Here is a 16,528-nt window from a genome sequence, read left to right on the forward strand (position 1 = left end):
GAGAGAGAGAGAGAGAGAGAGAGAGAGAGAGAGAGAGAGAGCACAATCTTAGGGAGAAAGGCAAGATTAGAGAACAATTATAGAAAGTAGGGACCCTCAAGTTCACTTAAACCAACTATTCACTATATAGACAAGGAAACTAATCAGATGAAATATTGTTATTTCATCTAGGAAGTAGCAGAGTCAAGATTCCAATCCAAGTTATCACATCAATGGATGAATGAGGAAATTGAGGCTCAAAGAGTTGAAGTCCAAAGTAACAAATGTCAAAAATGAGAGGGACAGAATTTAAATTCAGATACTTTGACTAAAAATATAGGTGAGGAAATTGAAGCCAGAGGGATTTGAAGTGACTTCTCCTACTGTCTCCTGTCTACCTGCCCAAATAAATCTTAGTCATCCTTCAATGTTGGTTTCAAGCTCCCATCTCCATAAAGTCTTAACCTGATTGTTTCCTCTTTTTATTTTTTTCTGAAATTCTGGCTAAGAAAACTCAATACTCACAAGAAGTTCCCTGTGTGACCTGGGGCAAATAACTGAATTTCTTTGAACCTCAGTTTCCTCATCTTAAAAATAAGGGCATTTAACACTCTAAGATCTAATATCAGAGAATTATAAAATGTCATAAAATTGAATCTAGTATGACTTATCTGCCTTTCTTCAGTTAATAAACATTAACTATCTACTGTGTCAGATACTCTTCAAAGCACTGACACAAAGAAAAGCAAAAGATAATCCCTGCCCTCAAGAAGCTTACAATCTAACAGGGGGGTAAAATAAAGCCCAAGAGTTGGATGGGAGATCAGATGGCTGCACAGATCTGCCTCTTAAAATGAAAGACCATGGAGGAATTCTCCAATGACTACTTTGTACCCTTTCCAATAAGAGACAGGAGAAATCCCATGGCCAGGGGACAGTGAGAAGGAGTGAATTTCAATCTTGCTGAAAGATGAGTTACTGGAGACAATAGTGAGGTTCAAGACATGAGCTGGTTGGGAGATGAACCCTCCTAAATAAGGATGTCCTCTGTGACATCTGGGACAGCTAGGTGGCAAAGTGGATAAAGTGCTAGATCTGCAGGCAGAAAAATTCATCTTCCTGAATTCCTATCTGATCTCAGACATTTACTAGTTATGTGACTCTGGGTAAGTCACTTAACCCTGTTTACCTTGGTTTCCTCATCTGTAAAATGAGCTAGAAAAGGAAATGGCAAGCCACTCCAGTATCTTTACCAAGAAAACCCCAAATGAGGTCATGAAGAACTGAACATGAGTGAAAATGACTTAATTGTGGCATTTCCAATAAGTGATCAACTCTCCTTTGGTTGAAGGCCTCCAGTAATGAGAAACCTTCCACTTCCATTCAATTGTTGCCTAGGGATATGAAGAAGTTATTTGTTTGTTTTTAAATACTGAAGTAGCCTTTGAGCCAAGAATATCTGGCTTCATCTTACCACTGAACTCTTGGCAAGTCACCTAACCTCTCAATGCTGTAGCATGTCAAATTCCATAAGTCAATGAGAAAGTACCTATCTGAATTAGTAGATGTAATTTCTCATTTGGGGTTCTTTATATCAAAGAAAACACAGATCTACTCCCTATCCCTATAGTATCAAGTATAAATTTGTATCTCTGTAACTTTCCCACATTGCCTCTATGATACTTCATCTTTCTATGACCAAACAGAAAAAGTCTTCTATTTCGCAGTCCTTCCCACATATAAAGACAATTACAAAGTTCACTTCTGATTCTAGGGCCTTTAGGAGTATGAGGGAAAAGCTAAGTGTCAATCTCTGAAGCTTTTATAGTGAGTTGCTGACCAGAGTGCTGACCTTGTTGGCTTGGCAGACAACCTTATACTTGTATGCAGCTGTAAGGGACTATCCCTTTGCAGGTAGCTCTCACCAGAGCCTGATGGAGCCATTGGATCCCACAGTCCTGAGTCTTAACAGACTCAGCTGATACCACTGGTCTTTTTGAGATGCCCACTTTAGTAATCTGGCTCAAGTAGAAATTCATACACCAGGGAAATGACTGTCAAAAGTTTATGCTGTCTTGGGGAAAAAGAAAACAAGGTATATCTTCCTGGAATTATTACAGAAAGTCCTGATTAAAGGAAATATCCTCACATTTACAGTACATTGGATACACAGGGGCAGATTTTCTTGGTTGTTCTAAATCTCACACAAGCTTCCATATAGAGTATCAATTTCCACCCATAAATATACTATCTCCCTAAAAGGGTAAAAGCTGAGCATTATAATCAACCCTAGGGGATTCCTTGGACTCATGCATACAACATCAAACTTGTTAATATTTTCACAGGACTGGCAGCTAATCTAAACAGGTTTATACCAATGATTCTTTAAAAAAAAAAAAAAAGCCCTTACCTTCCATCATAGAATCAATACTTTGTATTGGTTCCAAGGCAGAGAGTCGTAAAGCCTAGGCAATGGGGGTTAAGTAACTTGCCCAGGGTCACAAAGCTAGGAAGTGTCTAAGGCCAGATTTTAATCTAGGACCTCCCATCTCTAGGCCTGGCTCTCAATCCACTGAGCAACCCAGCTGATCCCCTCCGCCCCATATACCAATGATTCTTGAATGCTGGTTTTTAACCTTAGCTGTAGTCTCTAGTCCTAGGAATTCTGCTTTGGAGCTATAGTCACCAGCATCTATAAAAGTGCCTTGCTACTAGAAGTAAGAAGATGTTATCATGGCAGCAGCATGGGCTCATAGGAGGCAGCAAAGGGGCCCTGACTATTGATGGTCATAATATAGTGAAGAGTACTGAACTGAAACTCAGAAGAAACCTGGAATGGAATCTATGAGCCTTAGCTCCATGACTCTGAACCTCTCTGAGTGGTATTTTCCTCACTTATAAAATAGAGACGATAATACTTACAGTATTTACTTCCCTGGGCTATTGTGAGGATTAAATGAAATAAGGCATATAAGGGGCCTGGGAAACTTTAAAAGGCTATAGAAATGTCGATTATTATTATCTCTTACTCTGCCCTCTCTCAACCTGTTTACAAATCCTTTGGTGTCTCATAGCTCAGAGTACATGGGCTAAAAGTAAATACTTACAGGAACTGATCCTTTAAGAAATTGGAATACTGTAGTGTATGTTGGTCTAACCCCCATTGTTGGTGGAGCAGGTTATTTATGTCCTATCTTTGTCAAGGGGTAGTTATCACCAAGCCAACAGAGGCACGATACACTTTTAATCTCTCATGGAGAGATCCTGTTGGTCCACAGATAATGTTCAAGACTAGGGAGAACATGGGATTGTGCTATAGATTGAACAACACAGGTCAGTGTCTTGGGATTAAATATGATTTACAACTGAAGCCACTGCTAAACTTCTACCTGAGACACAATTTCTGACTCTCATCTACCTCTATAGGAAAGCTTTCTCCATTCTCCATAGTTGCAAATGCTTTCTCACCATAAGTAAAATAACTCAAATTGATTTTGAGTATATTTTGTATATACTCATACACGTACTTGTCGTCTCACCCTGTGGAATACAAACTCCCCAAGGGCAGGGATTATTTCCTTTTTTTTTAATGTATCCAAGCCCTTTGAGTGTTACTTGACACCTAGATGGATTGATTGATACACCAATGAAGAGAGTTACCCTTGTAGGAAGCCAGCCAGCTATCCCATCAGCCAGCCACTCTCTGAACATATTGACAAATTTGCTTTACTTTTCACCTCCTCCAAGTCTTCCTCTTCGTTGGGTCCTTAAATCTTCCTTGGGAACACAGCAAGTGATATATTTACTGTTCACCAAGACCATAATTCTCAATCTCTACCTTGAAGTTTTCTTCAAGGAAAGCACAAAATTTGGCTTTTGGCCATGAAAGTTTTCAGAATTCTGTGGACATGAATTTTTCAGTTTAGGCCCAAATCACTCATCACTCAGTGATAGCAATTTCTAGCCACTCCACAAATTTCAGGAGCCTGAAACATCCGTTTCTCAATTATTGGCAGAGTAACAAAATTAAGGTTGATCCATGCTGCTTCTTTTTAACACATACAGTGTTTTCCCTTCATTTATCACTGAAACAAGAGTGTTGAAATGGACCCTTGGTTAAGATATATTTGTATATCTCAAAAGAAGGAGCACAACTATTCCATTTCAAATAAGTTTGTGTTGGTTTTGGAAACAGATCTGAGATTTCATCAGTGTCGGGAAACATCTTTCTTTAATGCAGATCAGCAAATATTCAACAGCTTCCAGTCTTAGGGTTGCCTGGTGCCTTGTTAAGTCACTTGCCCATGGCCACACAACTATCAAGTATAAGAATGAAGAACACTTGAATTCAAGTATTCCTAGCTACTGTGCAATTCTTTCTTACCTGTGTATAAGCCTAGCATAGGTATTGGAGCTCTTATTTCACTGGTATATGAACACCCAGATAAGGGGGTTCTCTTCCCTCTACAAAGGCTGGTCCATTCCTTTTCTGTAATTTATAGTCTAAGAAATTTGCCTAGAGGAGTGAGAGACTAAATGACTTGTCTAAGGTCACATTACTAGTATATATAAGAGGCAAGATTTGGACTTGGGTTTTTCTGGCACCAAGGCTCACTATAATCATATTCTATACCACTTCCCCTCCCACCAATACCTGTAAGGGTGGGGCTCCACTGATTATTCTATCCAATTTAAAGTAATTATTTTTGTTATCTTTTCTTTAAATCAAATAATCAGGAAGAGAATATGAATAGTTTCTGTATATCTCCTTTAGCCAATCAAAACCATTATCTGAGAAACTGGGTTATACTCTTTAAAAAATAAATAAAAGGAAGCAAGCTGGCTCAGAACCAAAGGGAAAGTTTCCGAGGAACTGGAATTGAAAAGGCTGAAACATGTCATACTAGGACACTTTTCAGGGATAAAAAAAAATATTAAGTTGTGACAGAGAAAGGAGATATCAAGGAAAGCTGTTGATTCTACAGGTATCTTGGAGCATATATCCAGGTAATAGATATCCCAAGAAAAGGTCAGCTCTTTCCCCAAAGTCCCCTTTAATACCTATCTATCCATAGTTACTATAATAAAAACCAACTGTTCTTACCCAAACATTTTTAATCAGTGGAATTTTGCCTCTACCACAAAGAGATCAGGTATTACAGAGGCAGAGACAGGGATAGAGAAAGGAGACAGACAGAGACAGAGACAGACAGAGAGACAAAGAGAGATAATGTTAGGTAGAAAGCATAACTCTGCTTAAATGTTAGGGAATTTCCTAACTAGGGACTCAATGAATGCACTTGATCACACAGCTGTCAGTTAAAAAAAAAAAAAAAAAAAAACCTCAAACACTGACAGCCCAAGAGGGATGAACCAGGTGTAGTCAGAAGCCATTACACTGTACCCAAACACCCAGGCTTAAAATCAGCTGATCTTTGTACTAGAGTGTTACACTAATTTCTGAACATCCAATAAAAAGAATTTTCTTTACTTCTTCATCCTGCCCTAAACCTTTGTGAGCAAATGGCTCAAAAAACTAATTGTGATCCGTCACTGCAATTCATCATCATCCTAGCATACCTCTGAGAGAACTCTGAAAGTGGGGTGCAAATCTCATCTGAAGGTCATTTTCTCACTTGCCTCCTTCATACCCAGATCAGCAATGGTGCTCTGCAGGACTTTACAACTTTATCTCTGGAACTCTGTACTAGGGCCCTAGTGTCATCTCTAACTGTGCCTCATTTGATTCTCTGGCCATATTCTTGCTAGCCTCCCTGCCCCCCCAAGCACACCCTTACATACTTAAACATTTTTTAAAATATAAAATGGGTGAATTGGATATTCAATTATGTTAGCCTTCAAAAGCTTTAATCAGGACAGATTTTAAATGGAACACTCAGTTGGATAGACCAGCCCTTCCTTATTTGCATATTATGTTTCCCCTGGGTATTAGAAGGATAGTGATAGAAAGGAACCCAAGCCTGAGGACATTCTTGGAGTTATCAGTGCCTTACTTCCCAAGTCCCACAGAGAAGGATTGAGGCGGTGACCAGATATGAAGTTTCTTGTCTGGTTCACCTCAGGGGCTGTGGGTGAGAAATGGACTCCCTCTGGTGAAGCAAAGGGGAGGCTACCAGGTCAGCTCCCCGTTACATTTAATCTTGTTCTCTGATGGGCTCATAATAAAAAATATGAAATGATTTGGTCTGCTTCACTTTCATTCCTTCTGGCCATGGAGTTTCTTCAACTGAGAAAAGACTTACCTCAAAATCAATAACAGCAGGATTATCCTTTAACGACCTCCCCCAGGAAAGATACGTCTCAGCTGTCCAGCTGTTGGAGAGGCCAGAGCTTGGTCCAGTGGTTCCACCACGCACACGTGATATAATGTCCCTAACACCCATGTCTTTCAAAGACTTATCTGCCATGAGATGAAAAATAGAAGCCAGTTCATTTAATGTAAATTCTATTCAGCTAAAAAAAAAAAATACCAACTCATTATGTACCCAATGTCTGCAGAGTGCTTTGCTAGGAATTGAGGGAAATTAAAGAAAACTTAGACCCTGACCTCATGGAACTTAAGAGTGGGGCGATCAGACTCTAAAGAATTATATGCAAAATTAAATGCAATAAGTGCTTTAATGGTATGAAAAGGGACCATTGGAAACACAAAGAAAGACTAGGTAGGCTCAGAGATTGTGTAATGAAAGTGATTTGTTCATCTATTCTTTCAACAAAGATTTTGTGAAATACCTACTGTGTGAAGGACATTGTCCTCTGAGGAGAGATACAAAGCTTGGAGGAGACTTTGATCCTACTCTCACAAAGATAACAGTGATATCAGGGAGATGAACTAAATGGGTTTGTGATAAGAGGGTAATCACATGCATTCCACTGCTGTTGTGTTTGAAACTTTCCAATATGGGAATCCCATCTAGGCCTGCCCCTGGGCTCTGCTTGGATAGAGTTTATGACCAGGAGATCATTCTTCTGACTGGACTCAATAGGAAATTCTATACACATGGACTGAACTGTGTCAAAAACCAGGCAAAATGCAACATAAGAAAGGATTGAGCTAGTGTGCCCATAGCCTCCAAGAACTTAGCTCTATGATGACCAAGTGAGGCAATTCAGCTAGAAGTCCCTGCCCTGGAAACCCTTCTTTCCTTAGTATGTAGCACATGGCCTGGCATATTGTAGGCAATACATGTTTGTTAATTGGCTAGTGAATGTTAATTGGCTGGGGCTCAAGAAAGGCATAGAACTCTGCACTTAGAGTCAGGAACACATGAATTCAAATCCAGCCTCAGTCAATCACTAGCTATGTGGCACTGAGTGAGTGACTTAATTTCTATCAGTCTTACTTCTCTCATTTGTAAAATGGGAATAATAATAATATCTACCTTCTGGGATGGTTGTGAAGTTCAAATGAGATAACACATTAAAAGCAATTTACAAACATTACTCTAAGAATATTCATTGTTATTGATAATAATAAAGGAACCACAACTGAGAACTAGCTGAGGGGATCCCTCCCTAGATACAAGGATGCCAATCTTATCATGTATAATTAGCATCTATTCTATGCCACTTGAGTTTGTGGCTTATTGTTGGCACATATGTGAAATTCCTACTGCTCCCCCAGCCCTTCCTTTATTGGTGGCTACAGAGGAGAGAATCCAACTACCTTCTTGCCTAGTTCTATTCCTGACTACAAACTTTACCATTCCCCAGAAGCCTTTTCACCTTAGAAGATCCTTTTACCAGTAAAGCCCCTTCCTCCAGATGGTAAATTCCTCCTAGAAGATTCATTTTGAGGAAGGGCTGCCATGTAAAAGAGAGCCTTGATTTTCTAGATCCCAGAAGGTAGAATTAGGAGCTCTTGGTGGGGGTTATAGAGAGGCAGAAATAGAATTGAATCAAATTTCATAGAAACTCTGTTCTTGAAGACTTGAAGAGAAAGGTATGTAGGGATCCAATGCTGGACTGTGTATATCTGGACCCAGGAGGAGTATAGCATAGATGGGAGGTGACTGGGTGTGTTACTGGAAATTTAGAGGTACTTGAACTACATTTCCCTTGAGCCCACTGGCTTCTTGTCTTGCACAATGATGTAGACAGAGAGATAAAAACTGAGGGGCTGGTTTTTCACTTCCTCTTTGCTTCCCATCCAACTGCCTAATCTAGCAGGACATGTGGCTTTATTTTCTCTTGGCTACTAATAAATTTTTTTTAAAAAACCATAATGTTTTTAAAGTTATATTTTTATATTAATTTTATTTTTTAGAAGGGTGGAGCTCATACCCAGATTGGCTGCTGGAATATTTGTTTTGTGTTATTTAGTCATAGCAGTTCTTAAAAACTATTTCCTAAGTTACATAGGGAGTCATGATCTATTTCATGGGAAGTCTAACTCATTCTGATGCAACCATAGGTCCTTGAATTGAGGAAATACTTATTGCTTAGGAAATATCAAGAATGGTTTCAGATTCTATGAACTACCTTGAAATTGGATCCAAATTGAATCAGCTATTTGGTAATATATTTTAATTATTCATGGCTTCACCTGGTACAGCTGTTGACTACAACTCTACATCTCCTCCTGTTTCACCCCTAAACTACCTAAGTCACTAGATAGCATAACCAAGAGAAGACAGAGAAGTTCCAATAGAAGTGAGCTTAAGTTCAAATTTAAATATTTATTTAGGGCCTACTATGTGCAGATCACTTTGCTGTGCACTGAAAGAGACAAAAATTTCAATGATCCACAGTCACTGCCCTCAGAAAGCTTCCCAAACAATGGGACCATAACATTATACTGTTATACCCAAATTTTAATACCCAAATTGGGTCGTGACAGGAAGAATCACACTGACACTGCAATGTGCAAGAAGAGGCCCATATATTTTCTAGCAGAGAAGCTAGGGTCAGTGGCAGAGAGGAAGATTGGCCAGTCTGACCCCAAGGCCTCTTCAGCCAGGGGTTTATATAGAAAGGTTTGGGGAAGGGGGTTGGTGCATACATAATTATCAAGGTGGTATCAGGGACAGATGGTCAGGAAGCACCTGGGGAGGGGGTTTCAGGATCAGGGGTCAGGAAGCACCTGGCCAAACATTCATTAAAGGGGTTAATATTCATCAGGGTAATAAACATTCCAAAGGAGGTAAATATTCATCAGGGTAATAAACATTTCTCAAGGAGGTGTTAAGATAGCTTCAGCTGGGAAACATTTTTAGGTTTGTCATAGGGGGAAGGTAAGAGAGCAGAAAATATTTGGGGCTGGAGTTTTGATTTTTAGGCTCATCAATACCTCAACATTTCAAAGAGATCAGTGGTTGGCACCAAGTAGCCTCTTAATAAATACTGGTTAATCGAGTTATATATAATTTCATTGGCTGGGCTGTTCCCTCTTGACCCAGATAACAATCCCCAAATTGACTTAGTAGCTTAGCTACAATTTTTTTGTGGTAAAAGAATTCTCATCATGTTGACAGAAATTGGATGTAAAGTAATAGATTTCTTTGAATATAGAATTGACAGGACTTTGTCATTGATTAGATAGGAGAAGAAAAAGGAAGGGAAGGGAAGGGAAGGGAAGGGAAGGGAAGGGAAAGGAGAAGGGAAGGGAAAAGAGAAGGAGAAGGAGAAGGGGAAGGAGAAGGAGAAGGAGAGGAGGGGAGCTCTTAAGACAGCTTTCTTTTTATTAAGAGAAAGGTTCAGATCTTTGAGCACCACGTTCTAAAAAGGATATCGATAAACTGGAGAATATGCAGAGGAAGGAGTGAATTCTGTTTTGAAGGAACTTGGCTTCATTCCACCTGGGGAAAGGATGAGGAAACTGGAGACTAAACCTAGGGAAGAGAAGACTTGAGGGGTTGAGGAATCTGTCTTCAGAGATAGCTTACAGTTAAACAAACACTTGCTATGAAGTCAGAGAATTCTTTTCAAATTCTAACAGTGTCATTCACTACCTATGTGATTTTGGACTAATCATTTCTCTCTCTACTTTAGCTAATTGATTTGTAAAATGAGAACCTTAGGCTAGATGCCCCCTGAGGCCCCTTTCAGCTCTATTTATGAGTCTAAGGATCTTCAAAAGGACTGGACTTACTCTACTAGATTTCAGTCTGTAGAACTAGGAAAAAAGGTGGACTTTGCTGAGAAATGAATGTAAGCCTGAAGCAAAGAAGAAAATCGATAGAAATTAGAACTCTCCAAAACTTGAGTAGGCTGCTTGGGAGAGGGGGAAGATCCCTTTCATTGGAGGTTTTAGAAGTCTGGCTGTCCATTAGTTGGATATGTTTATCTAAGCCAGTGATGGCAAACCTATGACACATGTGTCAGCACTGAAATGCATAGCCATTTTCGATGACACGTGGCCGCATGTGGCCCCATACATAGAAGTATGGGGCCACATGCCGAGGATGAAACATTTGTTGTAGTGTAGTGTACTTCTATAGTGCACTCTGTGCACTTTGGAAGACAATTCTATGTTAATTTACCTATTTTGGTTTATTAAATACAGCTATATATTACAATGATACATTTTTGTTATTTAAACTATAAATATCATGAAATTATGGTTTTTTTCCCAAAGTGACACACCACCCGAGTTAGGCTTGGTTTTTTGGTGAATTTTGACACATCAAGCCCAAAAGGTTGCCCATCACTGATCTAAGGGATTATTGTGCAGATATGAGTTGAATGGAAATCCTGAGGAAATGGATGTGGAAAACTGGATTTCATGATAAGTGATTAAGGCATTTGCAAGGGACTCACCATATGATCCGGATCCATCTTTCTTACATTTTGAGCCCATCACCTGACCTTGGACCTGCTTGTATTGAATACCCAGAGAGGCTCCAAAGCAGGAACTTACACTTTCATCAGTAATCTCTATAAAAAGAAGAAAAAATTGGGAAGAGGGCAAATGATGAGATATAGAGGAAAAGGAAGGGGGTGGAGTTAAAGAGTAGGGGTCATCCAGCTTGAATTAATCATCTTACTTAAAAACACAAGAAATTGTGAGAAACAAATTTTATGGCTGATTTCAAGGACAACCAGGACCAAATCATGGATTTTCTCTTGGCAATTATATTCTCACTAGGCTAGATGGACCATGGGGCTAAACCTCTTCTAATCTCTGGTAATGTCAAAAGCATCTCCATCCTCCCAATCACCCAGACTCAAAATCTTATTGTTATGCATAGCTCCTCTTCCTCACTCATTCCTTAAAGCTCATCAGTTGCTAAAGCTTCTCTGGACCAGCCACAATCTTAAATTAAGCTCTCATCACCTTTTTTTTCATTATTTAGGCATCCATTACCAATGGGTATTTGCAGTAGAACAAAAAAACAACCAAAAAAAGAATTTCTCAGGAAACTGTGTATTTTTATTATGTATGGCTGTTGATGTAAAATCAAGAAACCCCCAAACTTAAAGTCTTGTGAGATCTGATAAACCTCAGTTTAGTTAGCTTGAAGGTGGAAATCTCAAGTTTAACCTTGTTACTGGAGTTTTCTGAGGATCTTGGTTATTCCTGTCTGAAACTCCTCATTTTCTTTGTTACCATTGTAAAGCCAATCAACTATTCTCTCTAAACCTCTGTCTCCAGTTAGCTTAAAAGGGTATTTAAGCTTCCCAATTTTAATGGCTCTTTGGAGTTTTCCTCTAAATGGTGATACTCACAGGGATCAGTGACCAGAGCAACCAGAGTCTGGGGACTCTGCAAAGACTTGCAGTATGCATGCTCTGCAAGGAGGCCTAATAATGCACTCAACCCTTTTTCCTTAATTAAAAAAGTGGTTTTTCTGACTATTTAATAGTTCTGTATTTTTTCAAGTTTAACATGGGTGTATGTGCATACACATATATACATAAACACACTAAGTTGAACATGCAAATTTCAAAACTTCTGTTTGTGATACTTCCAGGTGTCTTATTTTCTTCAATGAATTTTATTCATTTTCTTTTTCTGAAAGTTTCTTTTTTTACATTAAAAAAAGTATCAACAGCCCTTTTCTCTTTCTTTTTTCTTTTGACTATACATGCTACCCCTTAACTCCCAGCTTTAAAAAAAGAAAAATTAAACCATTTTAATAAACATATATGATCAAGAAAATAAAATTTTTACATTGGCTATGTCTGATAATATATATATATATATATATCTCATTCTCCATCTTGAATACATCATGTTCCTGTTAGGAAGTGGGTAGGCAAAACTTTTTAATGGGTTTCCCTACTTCCCTGCTTTTTCTTCTCTTCAATCTATCCTTCCCTCAGATGCCAAAGCAATCTTTCAAAAATAGAGGTCTGACCATGAAAAATTCTTATTCAATAAACTATGGTAGATGAGAAGCAGTCTTATGAATTAGGGGACATTTAGCCCAGAGAAGAGAGAATTTGGGGGAGATAAGAAAAGCATCTTCAAGGATCTGAAGTGTTATTATTTAAAAGCAGGCTTAGACTTGTTCAGTTCAGGTTAAACCAGGGGTCGGCAACCTTTTTGGCTGTGAGAGCCATAAACGCCACATTTTTTAAAATGTAATTTCGTGAGAGCCGTNTATATATATATCATTCTCCATCTTGAATACATCATGTTCCTGTTAGGAAGTGGGTAGGCAAAACTTTTTAATGGGTTTCCCTACTTCCCTGCTTTTTCTTCTCTTCAATCTATCCTTCCCTCAGATGCCAAAGCAATCTTTCAAAAATAGAGGTCTGACCATGAAAAATTCTTATTCAATAAACTATGGTAGATGAGAAGCAGTCTTATGAATTAGGGGACATTTAGCCCAGAGAAGAGAGAATTTGGGGGAGATAAGAAAAGCATCTTCAAGGATCTGAAGTGTTATTATTTAAAAGCAGGCTTAGACTTGTTCAGTTCAGGTTAAACCAGGGGTCGGCAACCTTTTTGGCTGTGAGAGCCATAAACGCCACATTTTTTAAAATGTAATTTCGTGAGAGCCGTACAGTACTCACAGTGTGCGCTCCTATAATAGCACGTGAAAAAAAAATTGACTTCATGGCTCCTGCAGAAAGAGCCATACATTGCCGACCCCTGGGTTAAACAGAAGGAGAGGGAAACAAATAGTGGAGAGATAGTATTGTGTAGTGGGTTATTCTAGACTTGGAGTTAGGAAAGCCTAGTTTTGAACCCCTTATCGAACATTTGGAAGCTATGTAACTCATAGAAGGGAGGGCTGTAAGGTCATGGATATCAGCAATCTCAATACTCTCATTTAGCAGAAAACTGCAACCCCGAGAAAGTCAATAACTTGCTACTCAGTAAGACTGTGCCAAAATAAAGAACAGAATCTAGGTCTTCTCCCTCCAAGTCAAAGTCTTCCATGATGTAGAGGAAATAGCAATGAATTTAGTGTCAAAAACCCAAGTTTCAACACAACATTTGGCCATTTATTACTTGTGTAACTATTGGGGAGCCCCTTGCCCTTTCTGGGCTTTCATTTATTCATCTGTAATACGAGGGGCCTAGAAATAAGGAGTGCTAGACCTTAAAGGGACATTGGAGATCATATGGTCCTTCCCCCACCCCATGAATGAAGAAATGTTATCTCTTATAGAATGTAAGTTCTTTCTCATCCCTAGATTTTTTAAAACATATAATCCTAAATAGCTTACTATTATACCCTTTGTCTATGTATAAATTGTCTAACTACTACAATAATAACTATGTTTAAGAGTTACAGATATCTTTCCCTATAGGAATATAAACAATTTGAATATAAACAAAAGAATACAATCAGTTTTTGCTGGGTAGGTGGTTGTAAATCCAATTCATTTGTCACCCAGGATATCATATTCCAAGCTTTCTAGACCTTTAGTATGGAAACTGCAGATCCTGTGTAATCCAGACTGGGGCTCCATAATATTTGAATTATTTCTTTCTGGCTGCTTGAAGTAACTTTTCCTTGGCCTGGAAACTCTTGATCTTGCTATAACATTCCTAGGCGTTGTCATTTCTAGATTTATCACCAGAGGTGATCTATGGATTTTTTCAATTTCTATTTAACCCTCTTATTAGAAAATATCAGGATAATTTTCTTAGATAATTTCTCACAATATGATGTCTAGGCTTTCTTTTTGGTCATGACTTTCAGGTTATCCTATAATTCTGAAATTATCTCTCCTGAATCTATTTTCTAGGTCATCTATTTTTAATGAGATATTTAATATTTTCTTCTATTTTTTCATTCTTTTGATTTTGTTTATTTTTCCTTGATGTCTCATAAAATCATTAGTTTCTATTTGCCCAATCTAATTTTTAAAGACTTAATTTCTTCCATGACCTTTTGATCATCCTTTTCCATTTGCTCCATTCTTCTTTTCATGTAACTCTTTTCTTCATTGTATTTTTTTTGTCTCTTTTTCCAGTTGAACAATTTTGCTTTTTAAGCATTTTTTCTTTTTCCCACTTTTCTTTGACCTTTCTTATTTGATTTTTTAATTCCATTTTGAGTTCTTCCAGTGCTTGAGGCCAATTTCCATTTCTCTTTGAAGTTTTGCAAGTGACTGCTTGGATCTCACTCTCCCCTATTGACTCTGTGCTTTGCTCTTTGTCTCGATAGAAATTTTCTAGGGTTAGGCTTTCTTTTTTGCTCAGTTTCCCAGCCTTTTTTTTTTCTTGTGAAATGGAAATTCTGAAAGCTGCTGATTCTGTCTCCTCTACTGATGTCTTCCTCTGAGCTATTTTTCATTTTTCATTGGGGCTAGGTCTTCACTGCAATGCAAGCTGGAAACTTCTATGCAAAGGCATGGGTATAAGGGGATGGGATATTATGAATAGGAAACAACAAGCAATCTGGTTTGACTTAAGATTGACGAGTCCATAATTGGGGAGAAATTGTATGATCAGACTGGACAGTTCATCTGGAGCCAAATTGGGAAGGGCTTGAGATACCAAAGAGAGGAGTTTGTATTTTATTTTAAGGTCAATGGGTGGGAGTGTCTGGTACTTAATAGGCATTAAGTAAATGTTGATTGATTGATTTTAGGAGATATATGCATACAGATGACAGTTGAATCCATGGGAGTTGGCGAGATTGCCACAGAAGAATAGAAACAGACCCCTGAGATGCAGACATTTTCAAATGTTTTTATACTCATTTAATAAATAAAAATGCAGAGATAGATTGTTTACTTCTAAGAAGCAACATTGTACATCTTACATCTAAGTATCAGTACCAAAATCCAAATGCCTCTCTTCCCCCTCAGCAGCTGATTTAGCAATTGTTGTTTCCACTATAGTTCCTCTTTTTCAGAGTAGCAAACAATTGGGAAGTTGGAAGGTATATTTGAGAACACTTAATTGAATCTTCACATTTGATAGATACAGAAATGAAGGCCCAGAGAAATATACAAATTACAAAAACACAAAAATACAAATATACAAATAAGGCAATAGCTTGCTTAAGGTCACCCAGCTTATCAGCTGAAAGAGCTCCCAAGCTCCTGCTCCTTGCCTCATGACAGGGACTGCCAATATATCCATAAAAGCACTAAAATATTTTTTGCTATTTTTTGGAAAACTCCTGAGTGAGGGAAATGCCCCTCTGGAGCTTCTGAATCATATCAGAGAGACTTTGAGCTCTAGGAGGAGGCAATTGGTTAAGTACCAGCACTCAGCTCTAGGAAGAGGGCTTTTTTTCTGCCAGCCTTCATTTAAGCACTTTTAATTTTTAATGTATTGCTAATTAAGGGAGACTTAGCATATTTAATTATTTTGATTAAAAATATTTCAACAGTTATAAACAAAAGTGGGTAAGATGTGTTCCCTGGCAGAAACTCGAGTGATTACTGAGGTGAGTGGTATAGAGGAGTATCTCAGAATTAAAGTTGTTACCAGCTGATTAATTGAGTTAGGAGGTTTCTGTTGAGTAATTAGGTTCACAAAGGTCTGTGGATGGGGTATAATATGCTGTCAGTTCAAACAAACATCATACAGTCTATACGTGATTTGTACAGAGTGAATGAGAGATGGAATGGACTTTGAAATGAAGGGTTTTGTAGATTGAATGTTAGGGCCCATATGGATCTGAGAATAGAGAATTTCAGAGTTACCAGGGGTCTGAAGTCAGAGAATATCAGAGCTGGGAAGGACTTTTAAATGGAGAATGTCAGGGCTAGGAGGATACTATAGGATACTATAGGACAGATAATGTAAGAACTTGGAAAGATGTTAGATCAAAAAGTGTCAGAGCTAAGAGGGGCCTTAGAACAGAAAATGTTAGGAATGGGATAGACCTTATCATAGAGAATATGAGTTGGAAGGGAACCTTAAAAAGGAAATATCAGAGGTGAGAGAGATCTTAGAACAGAGAATGTCTGAGTTGGGTGGGGAGCTTAGAACAGAGAATGTCAAAACTGTCAGAGACTTAAGATTACAGAATATTATGACATGGAATGTTAGGATTGAAAAGAACCTTGGAAGTTAATCTGGTCCAACTCCTTCATTTATCAGACAAATAAATTAAATTATAGAAAGGGAAAACAACTTGCTCCAGGTCACAAAGCTAGTTAATAGCAAAGT

The 16,528-nt window shown here is 38.3% G+C and overlaps 1 protein-coding gene across 1 annotated transcript in view; it reads right to left on the reverse strand.

Moving 5' to 3' along the window:
• The window catches only part of C8A (complement C8 alpha chain), an 88,456-nt gene that overhangs the window by 16,263 nt on the left and 55,665 nt on the right, over positions 1–16,528 (reverse strand). Inside the window, exons 8-9 of the mRNA XM_044673534.1 lie at positions 10,759–10,875; positions 6,243–6,400 (exon numbers count right to left, since the gene is read on the reverse strand). Of these exons, the coding sequence (XP_044529469.1) occupies positions 6,243–6,400; positions 10,759–10,875 (275 nt within the window). The remainder of the gene's footprint in view (positions 1–6,242; positions 6,401–10,758; positions 10,876–16,528) is intronic.

This window comes from Gracilinanus agilis, chromosome 4 (genome assembly GCF_016433145.1).
Source record: "Gracilinanus agilis isolate LMUSP501 chromosome 4, AgileGrace, whole genome shotgun sequence".
NCBI classification, from domain to species: domain Eukaryota; kingdom Metazoa; phylum Chordata; class Mammalia; order Didelphimorphia; family Didelphidae; genus Gracilinanus; species Gracilinanus agilis.